The sequence below is a fragment of the Leptodactylus fuscus genome, chromosome 1 (assembly GCF_031893055.1).
Source record: "Leptodactylus fuscus isolate aLepFus1 chromosome 1, aLepFus1.hap2, whole genome shotgun sequence".
In the NCBI taxonomy this organism is placed as follows: domain Eukaryota; kingdom Metazoa; phylum Chordata; class Amphibia; order Anura; family Leptodactylidae; genus Leptodactylus; species Leptodactylus fuscus.
The window spans coordinates 266390508-266410481 of NC_134265.1; the positions used below are offsets into that span (position 1 = coordinate 266390508).

The 19974-nt window shown below is 41.3% G+C and overlaps 2 protein-coding genes across 2 annotated transcripts in view; one reads left to right on the top strand and one right to left on the bottom strand.

The window, feature by feature from the left end:
- TRPC3 (transient receptor potential cation channel subfamily C member 3) overlaps window positions 1-19974 on the bottom strand; it is a 356160-nt gene that overhangs the window by 51909 nt on the left and 284277 nt on the right. The gene's annotated exons all lie outside the window — the stretch shown is intronic.
- On the top strand, window positions 420-18492 carry EXOSC9 (exosome component 9). The gene is made up of 12 exons (XM_075265468.1): window positions 420-505; window positions 2827-2921; window positions 3578-3697; window positions 4546-4648; window positions 5427-5564; window positions 7273-7355; window positions 7782-7914; window positions 11414-11502; window positions 11583-11729; window positions 11856-12031; window positions 17276-17345; window positions 18238-18492. Exons 1-12 carry the CDS (start codon window positions 440-442, stop codon window positions 18329-18331), a joined length of 1314 nt encoding a protein of 437 aa, XP_075121569.1. The 5' UTR covers window positions 420-439; the 3' UTR covers window positions 18332-18492.

Sequence of the window (19974 nt, forward strand, 5' to 3'; positions counted from 1 at the left end):
AGACTCTTAGTAAATCTGCCCCATTAGGCACACACTTCTAAGAACGACTCCATGAAATAGTCTGTAATGAAATAACCAGACTCAAATCACTTTATTAGCTTCCTAGTTCGGAGGATTCGGGCAGATCCATATTCCATTTTCTGATCGACAACAAAATGGCGGCTTCCTGCCACACACCACCCTGACGGCGCGGTCCTCACCCCGCATAACCACTGCCTAGCTGTCACTCAGGCTGAAAGTTAGAGCATGCGCATGAACGCCGCTCCGTCTGCTCGGCTTCACTGACAGCTGAGGTGTGACGTCACTTGTACGGGACTGGAACTGCGCGAACTGATGACGTCTTTGCGCTCTCACGTGTGTGCTGTAGTTTAGAAGTGGAGAGTTTGTGTCTGCGGTTATTGTATCCATGTTTTATTAGAGTTACCGCGGGGAGGCAAAAATGAGGGAGACCCCGTTGTCCAACTGTGAGAGAGCTTTCCTGCTGCAGGCTATCAGCGACAAGAAGGTGTGTGTGAGAATACTGATTGTGCTACAGATTATATACGGTATAGGAGCAGACATGTAAATGATGTATATGATGAGTATATACAGGATGATACTGCACAATAGATAGCAGTTTATTAGACCCTAGATAGAAATTGTGTATTTACATGTCTGTTATTAAACTGAGATTATATATATATATATATATATATATATATATAAAATACTTTGTATAGTTATTGTTTATTTACATGTCTGTACACTGCACACTAACACAGGGCTGTACATGTTCCATGTTTTATATATTGTGGTGGAATATTTAATAAAGAGAGTTGTAGTTGACTATATCTGCTATTTCAAAGGTTCTGGTATAGATAACTCCCCCCCCCCTTTCCTGATACACGTCCTCATTATGTGTATGTTCATTTGTTTCTAGAAGTGTAATCTGATTTGTTGGTAGGGACAAATATTCAAACTTTCCTTTACATAAGCTTTGATATGCTTTCCGTATTGTATATAATAATACATTTTATTTATTTACGATATATTATAATTTCTCTAGCTACTCCACTCATGCAGATCCTATCAGCACCTTAGGTTAGGGGCATGGATCCACATGGAGTCATATTTCTTAATGCAGTTATGTCATTGTAATTTCTGGCCACAGTTGCATTGAAAAGAATGACAGGCTGAGCACTTTAAGTCCCCCAACACTTTTTCTGACACACAAGTGTCTCATACATAAAAATGTAGGTGTTCTTTGAGAACCTTTCTACAAAAAAATGTCAGTGAGCTATACTGGTGACGTACAGGGCATGCGGGAATAAAGGGGGTTGCATCACTTGATGCTTCTAGGCCTTTTTCACACAACATTGTTTTGTTTTTCAATCGGTGAGTATGTGCCAAAACCAGGAGTAGATCATAAACACAGAGCAAGTACAAATCTTTCTGTTCTAGCTTATCTCTGTGTAGTCCCCACTTCTGGTTTTGGCTTACAAACACTAATTCAAAGCACTGATATCTGAGCTGGCCTTATTCACATGTCAGTGTTTTGGTGTCTTCTAAACTCGCTCCTGGCACATAGTTGCTAATGCAAATCACTGACCAAAACACTTGTGTATGAATAAGGTCTTAGTAATGGCTGTGCCAATTATTAGGTGCACTAACCGGTGCTTTCACTTACAGGGATTTTCCAGGATTTTTTTTTTTTTTTTAAATTTATGGCCTATTAATAGAATGGGCTTTGAATATCTTATTGTAAGAGCAGTCAGCCGCCCACTAGTAGTTTCAACACCTGTACTATCCATAGTATGACGCTGGTAAAAGCTGGCTATAGGTATTGCAGCTCAGATTTCAGTGGGCCAACATACCGAGCCAGAGCCATCTGCTTCCTGCTCAGTGTAAAGTATAGCATTGGAAACAACCTTGAATAATTGATCTATAAAATCAAATTTTGTTCATGCTTATGCAGTCTTCCTTGCCTTACCACACACCTATTGCCTACACTGAATAAACTGTTCATCATGAGAAGGAGGAAGGAAGCATGCATGAAAAATATCAGTCTCCAGAGGAGATTTAACAGTGACTTCATGATTTTGATGAAGATCAGAATCACAATTTTTCAAAATGGAGAATTTATTTTATTAATTATAAAGTATTACTTTGAAGAAAGTGAAAATGCTGATTATGGGCTTTCTCATTGCTGGTTGCATGATGATCTGCAGAACCAAACAGGTACTTAAGTGAAAATACCAGTAGCTGCATCCTGGAGTGTAGTTACAGTACCCATATTACATTGTGTGGCAGGATCCTTCGGATGCAGTTAAAAGTGCATGTAGTTTTGTTGTAATTTAACTTTACAGGTAAAGCACATTTATTTTAAATACAACCAGCTGCCCAGTGTGAATGCAGTGTCATTCATCTGAATGCAATATCAGGCACAGGCTCTGCCATAATATGGAGATATGATGTATGGAGCACAGGTGTGCTTGCATGACTGGATCTCCATTCACTTCTGTCAGGCTGTCGGCACTGCTGGAGATTACAGTCCTAGCATCCCTATAAAAGATAATGGGGTGCTGATTGCGCACTGGCACTTCATTAGTAAGAATGCCTTAGGTGACCTGGCTTTCAGACACCCAAGCAATTGGATACTTATCCCGTCCTGAGAATAGGGGATAAGTGTCCATAATAGGACAACCTCTTTAAGACTAAGGTCCCACTAAGCTGCATTTTTTTATGTGTGGCCTTACCTTCTTTTGTGGCATCCACTTACGGTAAGTGTCTTGTATAATGAAATAAATTCATTGCACTTTGTATTATTACTATTATTTCTATCTGCAGCGTATTGATGGGCGACAGACCTATGATTACAGAAATGTTAAGATCACATTTGGGACAGAGTATGGCTGCTGTATTGTTGAGCTTGGGAAAACCAGGTAATTTAATATTTATTAACCAGTTTGCACATAATGAGTATATAACATCATAGAATATTAATATACTATTTATTTTAGTATAATTTAAATCCATAGCAAATTTAACAGCTGGGATATATTGATTTTGGCATGAGCAGTACTGAAATTTTGTAGTGAGCATGTCCCCAAGTCCCCAACATGGCGCTCTGGGACTGCTCTGTATGGCTGTAACCATTAGGGTTCATTCATAGTAACGTTGGATGTCTGTTCTGATAGAGTTCATAAAATTTTTTTTTTAAAAAAACCAGACACCTAGTATAACAAACATTAACTGACACTTAATTGATATTAATGTGTCAATTTTATTTAATTTAACTGATCCATTAAAAAAAAAAGTTATGGATTTGGTGAAAACAAACACTAACAGACAACAAATCAATTCCTATTGAAATCATTGGGATTTTTTAACAGATTTATGGCGGATCTGTTAGTGTCCATTAACATTTTGTAGTGGATGCTAGCAACAGACAATACTAATGGTAGTGTGACTGCCTCTTACACATTTTGGGTTGTATTGCCCAGAAAGGCCAAAAAATGCTAGTTGGCATTAAAAAAAAATGTAGCTTCTTTATGCAGCAGCTAGAATATTGTATAACATATATATACTGGTCTTTCAGAGTTCTTGGGCAAGTGTCTTGTGAACTTGTTGCCCCTAAAATGAACAGACCAACTGAAGGAATTCTTTTCTTCAACCTTGAGCTCTCATCTATGGCATCGCCAGCATTTGAGCCAGGAAGGTAAGATAATGGTATTTTAGGATGTTACTAGGTTGTCAATGTTTATTTCTATTATGATACACTTGGTATTAGATTTTGTTTCCCCATATTTCCCTGATCTCTCCATTTTAAGGTACTTGACCAAGGATTGCTTCTTGGTGACCATCTATAAGATAGATGATCAACAGTGACCTTTGTCAATACCTGCCATTTAGTGTGTCTGAAAAATTACAATATAAGAAGTGTTATATTGCCGGTATATATTACAGGTATATTGCAGACTGAGTTAAAGTTGGATATAGTCTTCACAAGCCTTATGTGCTTTATAATCTGATGCCTCCTGCAGTAGTCTATGTGTCCAAACATGCAAGACAGCTGTTTAGTACTGGTGACTTAAAGAGAACCCATCATAGGGAGATGAATAAGGTTTTCCTTTCAAAAATGTAGAACCGTATAGTTAATTTTATTTCGATAAACTGCTTTTTATGATGAATGCAGATTATATAAATAAACGTTATTTGGCACCACCCTTCATGCCACGCAGAGCATTTTCCAATAATCCCCATCAGCATATAAGGTAAAGCCCCAAGATATTATGGAAGCGATATAGCAGGTTGTTTGGGGATTTTTTTGTCTCTTATTCAATAACTGCGGTAGACAGCTATTGTTTTAGTCAGAGCTGCATGATCTCACTGCTTTATAATGTAAGCTACCTGGGTTTATGGGAAGTTCTGCTGGACATGATTGGAGAAGTTTGATGGTCGCCTTATTGACGTAATCAACATATGACATAAAAGATATATTTAGATAATTTTCTCACAATTGATAAGTCGTTTTCAATTGCATCTTCTTTTCTAATGAAATCCTAGGCCATCTGAATTATTGGTAAAACTCAACAGACTCTTGGAGAGGTGCTTGAGGAATTCCAAATGTATTGACACTGAATCACTTTGCGTTCAAGCAGGAGAGAAGGTGAGGGGCTTTGACTGAGAAGGAGTAGTTGAGTGACACATTTGTCTTGGTATGTAGGGGCCTTTACTAGGAGCAGCAACCTATGTCTGTGACTACAAACCGAAGAAGCAATGCAAAGAAATTCATCTTTTTATTGATATGGAAATCATTAAAAACACTTCTTTATTAAGAACTCATTAAAAAACAAACTCCCAAAAACAATCACAAGAAAAGTGTATATAAAATATTGTGCAATGGACTACCACCCTCGAATAGCAAAATATTGTTGTCAACTTTTAGCAAAAGAACCTGCCAACTTGCGTTATTACTAGAGATGAGCGAACACTATTCAAAACTGCCGTTTCGAATAGCACGCACCCATAGGAATGAATGGACGCGGCCGGCACGCAGAGGGTTAAGCAGCTGGCCGCCGGCAAAATCTGCATGCCGGCCGCTTCCATTCATTCCTATGGGTGCGTGCTATTCAAAACGGCAGTTTCGAATAGTGTTCGCTCATCTCTAGTTATTACTTATTCAAAAATAAACGCAAGGGCATATAGCTAACATATTGCATTGACTAGTGTTTACCAAAAAAGTGGTGGTATCAAATAAATGACCCTATGCCTGGGAGCTAGACTACTCAATGTCAACCCCATTCATGCAGTGAGGTTGTTTTAGCAATAAGCATTTTGATTTCTGCAAACCTCACCTGATGAATGGAAGAGTCAAAGAACTTTCTGCAACAAATGTACTATGTCTGAATATACCTTTTGTATTTATCATTTATTTCTGACTATAGGTATGGCAGATTCGAGTCGATCTGCATCTGTTAAACCATGAGGGCAACATAATCGATGCAGCAAGTATAGCAGCTGTGGCAGCACTGTGTCACTTCAGGAGGCCCGATGTGTCTGTACAAGGAGAAGAAGTCACAGTGGTATGTCTTGTACCCAGTTTTGAAATGTTCTCATCATTCTGAAGATGAGGTTGAGCTAAAACTAAATCCAAAACTATAATATATGAAAATATTACTTGCAACTGACAAACTCTATTGGATAGACCAGAGTTTATCATAGTGGACGTTTATTTTTGAAATATTGTTTCTCCATTAAAGGGAGTCTGTCACCAGGGTGAAGCATATTAAACCAGCTACATACATAGGTCAGACTCGATGCATTTTTCCTGTGAAAATTTGTTCCTCTGTTGCAGAGATATTTATTTATTTCACAATATGCAAATGAGAATGTGCCCCTACTATGCCATACTCTACTCGAATACACTAGTGTGAATGCGAGAACACAGGGACACTTGAGCTTTCAGCATGACTCCCTATCGCTAGGTTCACACCTGCGTTCAGGGTCTCCGTTCTGTGGTTTCCGTCTTCTGCATGCCAGAAGACGGAAACCACAGACCGGGTCCGGCGGTGAGTGTTTTATGCTCTCCGCTGCGAAACCGTTTTTTTAAATCCGGACACAGAGTACTGCATGTGAATGAATGGGTGAGAAAGACTCCTGCAGGTTTCCGTCTCCTGCTCTGTTTTATGCAGGAAACGGAAACCTACAGTACGGAGAGGAGAAAGCAGATGTGAACGAGCCCTATCTCTGTCTGTTAAAGAAGGGAGAGAGGAAGGAGGGCTTGTTAGAGCAGTGGGGCCAATGTTAGTGCTAAAGGTTTCTCATTTCCATGTTGTAAAAATAAATGAATATCTTAGTAATGTAGGCATGAATTTTTATGGAAAAGTACAAAACCATACAAATAAAGGCAAAAAAGTTTTAGATGATAATCCAAAAAATCAACAATATAGAACATGGACAATGGAATCATCATAAGTAAAAAAAAACAATTATTTATTTGAAAATATTAAAAAACATTAATTCAACAAAGTACAGAGAAATAAATATATACATATAAGGGGACCAATGCTACCTGTCAAAGAACATACGTGGTAGTTGAGGATATGTAAGTATGAACCAATCCAGCAATGGAGTATGGTGATAAATAATAGCCTTTAGCAGAGGGATCAGCATCAGTGAGTGTTTATATGTAGTGAAGTCATAGTGACAGCTTTCATACAGGGGTTAATATAGCTAGCTCTGCACAAGGACAATTATAGAAAATACTGTGGATGCTAGAATGAAGTGAGGTAAAGTAAGTCAAATCATGAAGGATAGTACATACCACGATAGAGCGCGTTCTCACTTTGCCACACAGTTTCTGTAACTCTGTTTACCTCTATAGTAGTCACTGAATTAGTATAGTACAGCCACATTCAGCTGTTATTGTGGCTGTAGGCTTGGTGGATGGCAGAAGGAGCCTGTTTCCCCACGTCGTGCGGAAGTATTCTATTCTCCTCTCGCTGTATTACACTGTTTCCATAATGTCTATTTTCCTCTACCGGACCATCAGCTTCCCGTTGACTTCTTCTCTGCACTGTACTCTGACCATGATACAGTTTAAAAGGTCACCTGAATACGGTTGGAGTAAGCAGACAGGACTTGAAGAACTGGTGGAGGTCTAGGAACCTGGCCGCTAACACATGAAAACTTGTCATATGTCTCACAAACAAAAATTTTATTTAAATTGTACATTTCTTTAGCTTGTTTTTGGTTTAATTAAAATCTTATTTTTTTCTTTATTTTAACTAGTACTCTCCAGAAGAAAGGGACCCTGTTCCTCTCAGCATCCACCATATGCCAATTTGTGTTAGTTTTGCCTTCTTCCAGCAAGGGTATGAGTTTTTTGTTTGGATTTTAATTTTTATTATCATTTTGTAGAGCTAATGTAGTTTTATCCTGATGCCTCAGTAAGCTTATGTCAAAAAGTCCAAATACAACGTGCAGCTTTTTACACTCTCCATTGAAATATTTGTAACCCCCTACCCTACTGAGATTATACTGTTCTATCCAATTTCACAGTGAGTGAATTAGTGCAATGGAAACCTCCATCCAGGTAAATTAGATGTACTGAACTAAATACTGCAAGGGTTGCAGTAAATAAGGGATCTTTTTACCTTTTGGGTACATTTTAGGTTATCTAACTTCAGCTGAAGGGCTTATTTGTTTATTGATAGTAAACAATTAAAATGTTTGCTCACAGAATAGTGGATCTCCTATTTCTCAACATATTCAGTAAGTTCTTATTTCTTTTACTTTAGAACATTCTTGCTGGTGGACCCTAATGAGCGTGAAGAGCGCGTCATGGATGGCCTTCTAGTGATTGCCATGAACAAGCACAGAGAGATTTGTACTATTCAGTCAAGTGGAGGGATCATGCTGCTGAAAGAGCAGGTCATTCATCAATTTATTCTTTATATTTTATTTACATTTTAATAGGCTTTTGATAGGCCTGAAATAAATATTTAAATAATGTTTTGTTCACACTTGCGCCCAGTGTCCGGTGTATGCATTCCGCCGGGTTTCCGTCTTCAGCCCCAGCGTAACTGAACAGGGGACAGAACCCCGGCAGTCAGCTTTAAAACCCACTTGAATGGGTTTGTTAAGGTGGGAAACCGTGTTTTTTTTTTTTTTGTTTTTTTTTTGTTTTTTTAGCCCGACACAAAGTCCTGCATGTCTGACTTTGTGTCCAGCTTAAAGCAAACAAATTATTACCCCACGGACAAGGCCGCAGGCGGACACGGGCGGTCACCTTTACAAACCCATTCAAGTTTTGCTGTGGCTGAAGACAGAAACCTGGCGGAATGCACATACCAGGCACAAGTGTGAATGCCCCTGAAACTCCCCCAAAAAGGCATAAAAACCTGCAACTTTACAGATCAGGTACTTCAAATGTAAGCTGTTTGCATAGAGTGAAGGTCTCTTTCCACAGTCAGTTGTTTGGCTGAGGGTTTTATTCATTATATTTCCAATCTGTGCTACATTTGTATATTTGTATTCAATAATTGTAATCACTTCATATCATTGCCATTGGCTTTTATTCACCCTTTTTTTTCTTGTTGTCTTGGCAGTGCTTTAGTGAATTAGTCAGCCTCAATTTTTATTAAGGGTATTTAACCTGTTTTAGGCTAAGTACATCCATTATTATGTACAATAGCAGCACAGTGGATGAGAATTCCCAAAATTTCATCCACATACTGCAACGGAAACTCACAGGACAAAGTAACCTGTGGCGCCAATTGGTGCTCGACCTTTGCAGAGCAAATTCAGCTGGAAACTTCCAGGTGATACACTGCAAAAACCAGGATGAAGATCAGCATCACTCGGAGGAAGACGTAGAAAAATTCTTTATTCCATTTCCAGCGTAAAAAACATATAACAATGAAGAAAAAGTGATGACAAAAAACACATTAAAAAACGCCGACGCGTTTCGGAACACACAGTTCCTTAGTCATGGCTTTTTTAAACTGAGCACAACCATGCTAGTATATATATGCTAGAGACTAACAGCAAGATTCATTTCACATCGGTTAGCAATAAAGACAAATTAAGTACAAGTGTGTGTTGGTCTGATATTTATGCACCACCCACTATGCAAATCTCACATAATTATTTTTACAAAAAATACACGTACAAACATCCTATATCCATCTTATTCGTGTTGTATTCTTCCTCTTTTATGCACTTTTCCTTTTGAATCATCCTACATATTCACAGACTCTAAAGTATAGGACATTGCTTCTTCGGACATTTCCCGGTCACGTGTTGTAAACGGACCAATTAGATCACAATTGTGAATCCATTCATAAAAAGAAAGGAGTAAGACAGAGAGGAACTGAATCAAGTGATGTAAACGAGCCAGTCAGCATTATATCTACAACACAAAGAAGAGAGTCACCATATATTACTACAAACATATTGGATAAAGACTAACACAAGTTTATTATCATGAACAAACTCCGATCACGTGTCACAAAAGGACCAATCAAACCCCTCTGTGTATAGGGAACTACTGCAATGTCTGGCTGCCTCCAAGGACGTGAATCCATCCAGACTATTGATATACCCATAAAAGACGATGGCCACAGGTAAGTGTAACTCTCAGATGGTAAATATCTACATTAATATATAAATGTTAAGTCAGATTTCATATTCATACCTTGGGGGGCCCTGGAATTAAACTGTAAAATCCAAAACGCCTCCCTTAAAAGTAAATTTTTTCTCCAGTCACCACCCCTACGAGGTTTCTTGACCATTTCTACACCACAAAATTTCATAGAGTCTAAGACTCCTCCATGTGCCGTGGAAAAATGTTTCGAAGCCCCCGATGAGTTTTCTAGGCACTTATTACTGTCGGAAATGTGTTCCGAAATCCGTGTTTTGACTGATCTGATAGTGCAACCAATGTAATCCACCTGGCACATGGTACATTTTATACAATAGACTAAATGATGCGTATCGCAATTCATATGATTATTGATGTTAACTATGCAGTCTGATGCATAGCTTTTTATCTGTTTGGTTTTATAAACATATTTACACACCATGCAACGTTTCTTTCCACACATAAAAAAACCCTTTTGATCTAACCAATTATTTTTATCGCAAGTTGGATTAGATTGAAAAAAACTAGGGGACAACAAATCATTAAGAGATCTTCCTTTTTTGGCTACAAAGGAAACACCTTTTTCTAAGATCTTATCAGTAATGTCATCAGTGCATAATATAGGCATGTTTTTTTGAATGATTGTAACAATATCTTTATATTGGGTACTATAAGGTGTAGAAAAGACCACATCAGGAGTAACTTTTTGTTCACATCTAGATACCGCATTCAAAAGTGAACAACGATCTCTATCTGCCACTAAATTTTCCGCTCTATCTAACATCCATTGAGGATAATTTCTAGTTTTTAGTCTTTGGAAAGTCTCATTTTTAGTGACCTCATAATCTTCTGGATGAGAGCAAGATCTTTTAGCTCTTACAAGTTCACCAATAGGGATAGCCCTAGCTGTATGTGGGGGATGGCAACTATCTTTTCTCAAAATAGTATTACCTGCAGTTTTTTTACGAAATAATTTGGTCACAACCTTACCTGTATGAACATCCCCCCGCAAAGTAATATCTAAAAAATCAACAGAAACAAAATCAAAGGCGTGTGACCGGGAAATGTCCGAAGAAGCAATGTCCTATACTTTAGAGTCTGTGAATATGTAGGATGATTCAAAAGGAAAAGTGCATAAAAGAGGAAGAATACAACACGAATAAGATGGATATAGGATGTTTGTACGTGTATTTTTTGTAAAAATAATTATGTGAGATTTGCATAGTGGGTGGTGCATAAATATCAGACCAACACACACTTGTACTTAATTTGTCTTTATTGCTAACCGATGTGAAATGAATCTTGCTGTTAGTCTCTAGCATATATATACTAGCATGGTTGTGCTCAGTTTAAAAAAGCCATGACTAAGGAACTGTGTGTTCCGAAACGCGTCGGCGTTTTTTAATGTGTTTTTTGTCATCACTTTTTCTTCATTGTTATATGTTTTTTACGCTGGAAATGGAATAAAGAATTTTTCTACGTCTTCCTCCGAGTGATGCTGATCTTCATCCTTGTTTATATTCCATTCAATTTGCCTTTTTGCCCGGAAGGCTGATCGTGCACCCCGGTTGGAATATTAGAACACACACGGTGAGCTCCAAACTTTTTTTCTCTCTTGGACTACTGCAAAAACCACCCAACTTCAGGTGGTATTTGCCGGGCCATCTTTTTAAGAAAAATGTACTGGTGATATAAATTCTGCAGTACGTCTTTGTATGTGACACCCCCTCCTCCCCTCCCCCTGAGTTTTTGTCCTGCAGTCCCTAATGTATCCTAATATGCATCCAGGTATTGAGGTGCAGTAAAGTAGCCGGTGTAAAGGTGGCAGAGATAACGGAACTAATTCAGAAAGCCCTGGAGAATGACAGAAAAGTCAGGTCAGTAAATTAAGAGGAAATGTTAATTGAGAAAGTAAAAACTGTTTTATACAACACTTGTCAATCTTTTATTTTCACAGGAAAGAGGGAGGCAAATTTGGTTTTGCTGAGTCCTTGCCCGATCAAAAAATAACCGCCCTAAAAATTGATAAAAGTCCAGTGGATACATCAGATGTGGAAGGCAAAGCTGAGGAAATCATTTCTAAATCTAAGCCATCATCTGATGTGTATCCTTTTTCAAATCTGTAACTATTGAGAAAAGAATGGATTGTGGTAAAAAAAAAATATGTATATGATTTACTAATTTTACAAATATATTCACTCCGTCATATTTCTTAACATGCTGCCATAAGTGTGTCAAAGCCAGTTGTAAGGGCTGCTGGCACTGCCCAGATTGGAGAGGGCACGGAAAATGCATGGGGTGTATTGGAGGAGTCAGAAGATGAGGAAGAAGATGATGCGGACATTGCTTCAACGTCCCCAGAAAGCAACAAAGTTATTGAAAACCCTGCAAAGAATAACCCAGAAGGTATAGTAGTCTTAAATATGTACACTACAATAGGTGGTTTAATAGACATACCTATTAGTCCAATGGACCCTTTGCCCCTCATAAACACAGCAGTTCCTGCAGCACGGTGGCTCAGTGGTTAGCACTGCAGCCTTGTAGCGCTGGAGTCCTGGGTTCGAATCCTGCCAGGAACAACATCTGCAAGGAGTTTGTATTTTCCACCTCCCCCCATGTTTTTGTGGGTTTCCTCTCACACTCCAAAGACATACTGATAGGGGGAAAAAAAAAAAACAGTTAATTTGTGACATATGCAGATCCATTGATATCAGTGGACATTATTGTGTAACAGAAATCTGGGTCTTCGGTTTAAACAAAATTTTCCTTGCTTATTTCACTGGGGGACACAGCACCATAGGTATAGACCTGGCCACTAGGGCACAGACACTAGGGATTGCCAGTCTATAATCTGCCACAGCTCTGTGCATGAATTCAGTTTTAAGCTTAGTGTTGTAGGAGGCAGAGACAACCTGACTCAGGTGTTTCTGTCTTGCATCGTTTTATTTTTTTTACTTTTAGGTGCAGGGGGGAGTCTTCAGCGTGTATGCCACATTAGTTGTATCCCCCCCCCCCTTGCAGGTAGAGCGCTCTACAAAAGAGTGCCTCGATAGTCACCCAGTCCCCATACTCTGCTTGCTGCATTGGTGGCCGGATATTCCGGTGACCCCACTCCCAAATGCAAGGTTACACTGAGGGGATAACCTTGTGGCGCCTGAAGATGCTAGATAGGGTGAGTATGCCTGCTCCTTCTCCCCTCCTATGCTGACCATTGTCCCTGGAACTGCTGGGCCTTCCCCCATCACTACTCCCTCAGGTCTTCTACTATGGGGGGCTATTAAAGAAGCTTACCTCCCCTGGGCCTCCCTTTAGTGAATGAGCCACATGCCTTGCCTTTGGCGCCCCCCGGTCCCGATTTTCCCGCGGTCTCCAGCGCCATTCTGCAGGGGAAGCTCCTGTTCGTCGGGAAGGGGGGAGGTGTGTATCTCCACTGACATCCAGGGGTCCAGCCAGCACCTCCTTTTCACGCTGCCAGCTAAGCCTCAACTTGGCTCGCTGCCTCTCCAGGCTTCCTGGCCCTTCCTAGCCAGGGGCTTCACTGGGTTGTTCCCTATAGCTTCTCTGCATGGGAAACCCAGGGGGAGAGCCTCATTTCAACTCAGAAAGAGTTTTTAACTCTTCACTTCCTGCAGCCTGTTTTTTCCTGTGCTGAACTACTCTTCTGTCCTGGAGTCACAGCACCTGGGATCCCTCTTTGTGCAGCCTAGCTGCAGCAGTCGATGAGCAGTCATCCTTTCCAGTGGGCTGGAAGGCTACCCTTCTGGGTTTCCCTCTCCCCCCCCCCTTTTTTTTTCTTCCTTTTTTTTAACCTTGGGCCCTCTCCGCCATGTTAGCCTGTGAAGAACCAGCCTGCCGCTCGACCCCTCTGGTGCCGGCATGTTTTATTTGTGCTCCCGCTGTAACTTAGGCTCAGGCTATCCGCATGGTAACTTATCTGCTCACTCTGTAATTCATTTCAGCCAGCCCTGGAGCCTCCTGTCCCCTCTTCGGTTCACCCTTCGTGGATTGGGTAGCCTCCCTCATGGTCCTCCACCCCTTCCTCTGGGCACGCCCCAGATAGGGCCTCAGCTGGTGGCTCCATTCCGACAGGCGAATCTCTGCCTTTTCCTGCTTGGTCTGCTTCCCTGGGGACGCCTCTGACTCCAACTTGGAGCATCAGCTAGGCTCATCTATATCTGTTGCTACGCGGGAACTCATCCATCCTGTCCTTAGTGCTGACTGTCATATTTCTGCAGGAAGGTGGCTTCCCTCGCCAGGGTGGTCTTCGTAGTGGCTGGCTTCTCCCAGCGTCCTGCTTTTGCTGCCTCTTGGGTCAGAAAGGCCTGCATTTCCTGGGTCGAACCACTTCAGTCAAGCCTCCCTGATGCAGCTTTCCTCCAGAACAACTAGCTGCCCATTGTTGAAATCCTGAATGTTTCCAAGTTCCTGCCTCTAGATCTGCTACGGCGATCCAACTGTTCCACATCCCCAAGGAGGGAGGCCCCCCTTCGTCCCTCATGGCCCTGAAAGGACTCAACAGGTTCGTCCATGTCTGCAGTCTGTGGTGGTATACTTGGAGATGCGTTTTCTATATTTTGCGTTGGACCTACGACCTTTCCAGTTATTGCTCTCTCCTTCGGGCTGGCCTCTGCCCCCTGGGTACTTTCCTAGGTGATGGCGTCTGACATGGCCATCCTCCGCTGCAGATGTGTTTCCTTGCTCCTTACTTTGACGACCTCCTGGAGGGGCCCACTCCAGGTTCGACACTCTGACTAGCTTGTGGGTCACCTTTGGTCCTTCCTCGCCGGTTCCACTGGCTCATCAATGTAGAAGAGTCTTGCTGTTGTCCTCTAGCACGTGGAATCCAAGTCATGATCTTTGACATGCTCCACGTTTGGGCATGTGGGTCTTCTAGGCCGTCCCTTTCCAATACTCTCGTCCTCTCCATTTGATGTTTCTGACCTTCTGGGACGGATTTCTGGCTGATCTTGACTGTCTAATTACCTTTCCTCCTCGTTTTCTTCAAGAGGACCTTTGGCGTATCTCCTTGCCAGGAACTTCCAAGGGAGGTCCTTCTTCCCCTCTGTTGGTAGGTGTTTCTCTTTGACACCAGTCTCCATGGCTGGGGAGTGGTCTTCGGTGCCTTGACTTTAAAGGGCCAGTGGTCCAGCTTGAGTCCTTCCTCCAGTTCAACCTGCTGGAACCTAGGGTTATCTGATTTTCCGATGGCTCTGATCTGAGATAGGTTCACAGTCAGTTTAAAGGTAGGGCTCGACACTTCTGTGTGTCTTTCTACTCTAGAGCTGTTGGAGCTCGCTGTGCCGTTGGCATCAGGCTTCTACTCCCCATGTCTGTAAGGCTCTCACTGAGCCTCCATCTACCTTCCCTAAGTTTTGCCAGGTCCATTCTGTGGCCCCTGCCGGTTTCAATTGTAAGTTTCTGCAAGCGGCCGAGTGCTAAGGGTTTGTATGGCCGTGTTATTCCCACCCTTGGATCTGCTCTAGGACATCCCATGGTGCTGTGTCCCCCATTGAAGTAAGTGAGAAAATGGGATCTTTGTACTCACTGTAAAATCCTTTTCTCGTTACCGTATTTTCCGGACTATAAGGTGCACATAAAAACCTACGATTTCCTCAGAAATCGTAAGTGCGGCTTATAGTCCGGTGCGGCTTATATATGGATGGAAGCGGCTGCAAAGTCTGCGTGCCGCTTCCATACATACATAAAAGGCACCGTAAGGGTGCATTCACAGTACGGAACGCCGGCGTGTATCACAGCCGTACACGCCGGCGTTACAGCAGGGCTGCCGGACACTTCCTATTCATTTCTATGGGAGCTGCTTCTACTACTGCGCATGCGCCCAGGCCATTATCAGCGAGCGGCGGAGGAGGAGGACGGAACATCGGAGGAAGAGGAGGCCTGAATGCCCGCCCACCCTGCACCGCTCGGTAAGTTTCACAACATTACGGTTGGGCTCTATCAGCATGATTTTGCTGATAGAGCCCCTCCTCGCCTGCCGAGCGCTTCCAATAGAAGCGGCTGGCACGCGGGGGGGTTAAGCGGCCGCTGGCAAAGTCTGCCTGCCGCCGCTTTCAAGAACATATAATGCGCACCGGACTGCGGCTTATAGTCCGGTGCGCCTTATATATGAACCGAGACGGACTATAAGGCGCTCATGGGCAATGCGGCTTATAGTCCAGTGCGCCTTATAGTCCGTAAAATACAGTATATTCACTGGGGGACAAAGATCCTGCCCATGTTTTTCACCTTTTTTTTTTTTTTTTTTCCTGTCCGAGCTGTGTTGGTTCGTTTTCGGGTTCAGGATATGTTTGGTGGTTGTTGGTTCCATATTCTTTTGTGTCTCTCTCCTACTGCTACGGTACAAACTGAATTCATCCACAGTGCTGTGGCAGGGTATAGCCTGGAGGTGGAGCCAACAGCTTTTCTTTTTCCCTAGTGTCTGTCTCCTAGTGGCCAGGTCTATACCCATGGTGCTGTATCCCCCAGTGAATACAATGAGAAAAGGATTTTACAATGAGTACAAAAATCTCACTGCTCAGGTATCCAATTTTTGCACCCTTTTGCTGCCTGGAGTCTTGCTTTTCTATTTCCCTGATCCTTGGTTCACATCTGCGTTTGGTAATCCGTTCGGGGAGTTCACATGGGGACCCCCCGAATGGATTACTGAAAGCATTTGCAAGCGGAGTGCAGTAAAAGCGCATGTACCCCATAGATTATAATGGGGTCTGTGTGCTTGCTCTGAGATCTCCGCACAGAACATGCGGACAGAAAAGTAGATTGTGAAGTACTTTCCTGCCCGCATGTTCTCTGCGTAGGTCTCGTGGCAAGCACACGAACCCCATTATAGTCTATGGGGTCCGTGTGCTTTCACTGGCACACCGTTTGCCAGTGCATTTGGTATTCCGTTCGGGGAGGTTGCCATGGGGACTCCTTCGAACGGAATACCAACGCAGATGTGAACGAGGCCTTAGACAGTACTCAAACGTGTATGCTAGTTTCTAAATGGCAATTATCTCTGGATTTATATACATCGATAAGCGTCTCCAATCAAGAAACTTTTCTAGCCCTTATAAGGGATCAGTAACTGAAATCAATATACAGAGAGAGGGAGAGAAAAGAATATAGGTGGGTGGGAGCATCATCTGAATTATCAACCAGACTACTACAGTTAGATAGAGAGTTGGTCTGAGACCTAGGCAACCAGCTCTACAAGTTCAGGAGACAAAAGCAATGTATTGGATAAAACGCTTTAGATAGCTTAAGCTATTAGTTTAAATACGATCTGTGAGATGGGAATATCCCTTTAATGATTAATTATAATTGGAGCCACACAGTACTGATTACAGGATTATGTAAAACAGAAATGGAGATCAAACCTACTCATTGTGCAGTATGGGCCACAAGATGTCTGTTGTGCTATATATTAGTATTGAATACTTCTGTAAAGAGTCATAGTTCATTTATATCAAATATTTCTTGAGTTGTTTGTAAATGCAAAATGCATACTGACTTATAATAGTTGAATTTAATAGAAATCTAAATTGTATTCAGTTTATAGCTACAGAAAATAACTTGATATATTATATATAATTATATAGATGTGGAGCTGCCCTAATATGTCTTGTTAATGCGTTTTGTACTTTATTATAGCTATCGTACTGTCTGACAGTGAGGAAGAAGACGTAGTAATACTGCAGCCAGAGTCTAAAGCTAAAGCCAGGTATTTTGTTCTTGTTTCGTTTCACATGTAATTCAAGAGGAACAACTTTATCTGTATAGCTACCATGTGAATAATGTTCAAATTTCTGCTTTCTTCTATCTGGGCGTTACACCATGGAATTTTTCAATTCTACAATAACCTACATTCAATAGTTAAAGGTGTTTGTGGGACTTATTTCTTTTCAGTCACATTAAAATACTCTGAAATGAACATTTATGTTTTAACACCCTGTTTAGACGTCTAATTGTAAAGAGCTGGACGTTAGAAGTGGTGAAAGGTCTTCTTTAAAGACGTCCTTTCATGTCCTCAGGGACATGCGGTATTATATACCACTAGAAAGTAGACTGTGCGCTGAATTACTTACTGCTCAGCGATGACACTAAGCTGTGAAGAACGCCCCTTTGGACTGTACTCGTCCATAGACAAGTACTGGGGGGTATTCTTCACAGCTTAGTGTCATCGCACGGCGATAAGGAACGTACCCCTCTGACAGTACAGAGCTACAGACAGTCCTGACAGTGAAGAGCTATCAGTAACGGCACCAATGGCTCTTCCCCCGGGTCACATAACGGGAAAGCAGTGTGCTGAATTCAGCGCATTGTCAGCTTACTAGCGGTACATAAAACCACATGTGCCCAAGGACATGAAAGGTCTTGTTTAAACTTTAGTCAGGAATAGTGGATAATCTGTTTTGGCTACAATTGAACTCAGCCGTTCCTCTAGGAATTTTTTCAGGAGTGTAACTAGAAAGTAATAGTTGAACTTGTTGACTAACTGAAATGGTCTGGTATATGTTAGACAGAAACGGTTGTAAAGTTTTGTCTATTGATGAATAACGGAGATCCTTGAACATTTATATCATTACATCTAAACCCTTCCTTTTTTCTACAAGCCTGGAAACTATACAACCAAAGAAAGGTCAAGCCAAATCACCTGCAAGCAAAGCCTCTAGCAATAAGAAGAAAAAGAAGAAATCTACCCGCTAAGTGTGGCTGGTGTGCTAATTTTTCTGAATATTTTTTCTATTAATAAGACTAATCTAATGCTGGTTGCTGCAGGTTAGTCATTTCTGTAAACTGAAATATGCATTAGATGTAAACTGTTCATTTTGTACTACTATGTAAAAAAAAAAAAAATTAGACATGGACCTATTGTTTTCTTATTGAACATACACATCACTGCTCTAACGTTCTGTAGTCAGACACTATTCTGCACGTATCAGGCTATTTTCCTTGCCCAAAGCTAATGTTTCTTTCATTTTGAAGATTACTGCTGTATCTGACTTGATGGGCTACAGGTCACATGACATGGATTACACAAGTCTGTAGGGAAGAGGATTGAGTTGGAGTCACATATGAAAAAAAGTACACTAAATAGAAGTTTTCTATCACAACCAAAGCACTTGGCTCACAACAGTACAAGTCATTACTTATCTGAATGTTTTGCAAGTTACTAGGACAATGATGTAAAAGCAATATGTTAGTGTTTCCTTTCCTACTCCTTTTATACGCATGTCAGCGTAAGCTGAAAACATGTTTTAACATTTGAAAAGTAGGCCTGACAAGCCCTTTAATGTACAGATAAAGCAAACTTTAACGATGTGCACATTTATTCACTTTGTCCTAGTATTTCTATGAATGTTGGGGCTCCATTTTAAAGCTTCTTTACCAGATACTCATTTTAGATGTCTCAAAGCAAACTGCAGAATGTAGCAAGGATTTCAATGACAAACTTTGTTCCTCCATTGACCTTATTTCTTGATACTTTAGCATCCTACCTGCTTGATTTTGGTTGCCAGTTGCTTTCAGCCTGTGTGTACCTCCAATTCTAACACTTACCTCTTGGCAGACTCTACATTTCACATAGAAAACACCCCTCTTACTATGTGCTCCTTCTGTTTAGTGCATGTTCTATATTGTTTCAGTGGCAGAGCCTCATAATGACAATTGCATACCCTTGGCAGACAAATAGGGGTGGCTCTCCCACTGGTTTATGTTGTGGAATGGGCATGTGTTAACTGAGGAAAGAACAGACAAGCTGATTTGTATAAGATGTGCTTTAGCAATCTTCAGAGTCGCAGATAAAGAATTTAGTAATGGCTAGTTCATTAGCTATGGACAAGGGCTCATTGTACAAGCTGCTAAAACTAGCTGTGAACGTAGAGGTGGGAGAAGATTCAATCCACTATTAGGCTAAAGGACCCTTAGCAATATAACATTACAGATCAGAGGTGAAAAAAAAAAAAAAAAATTACTGGCAGGAAAATAGACAGCTGCTGTCACACTATAGGGCATGGGCAGCATCTGTAAGGTCATGACCTCAGGTAGCCCTAGGCCACTGATCAGCACCACTGATTGGCCATATAGGATCGTTCTGGAATGCAGAAGAGGTGGGAAACTTTTGTTTCTTTACCTCTCCTGGACCTCCGTTTAATATACTCGAGGGTCTGAAGAGAACCCACAGTATGATAGCTGTGTAGTTTATGCCATGTTTGGCCTTACAGAAATTGTTGGGCTTGAGAAATATGCCTCTGTTGCTGAGGTGGCAGACTCATGCTATGGGGACTACACAGAAGTACCTGAAAAGATTTTGAATATTTAACAGGAAAATGGGCAGAGAAGCTGTAAAT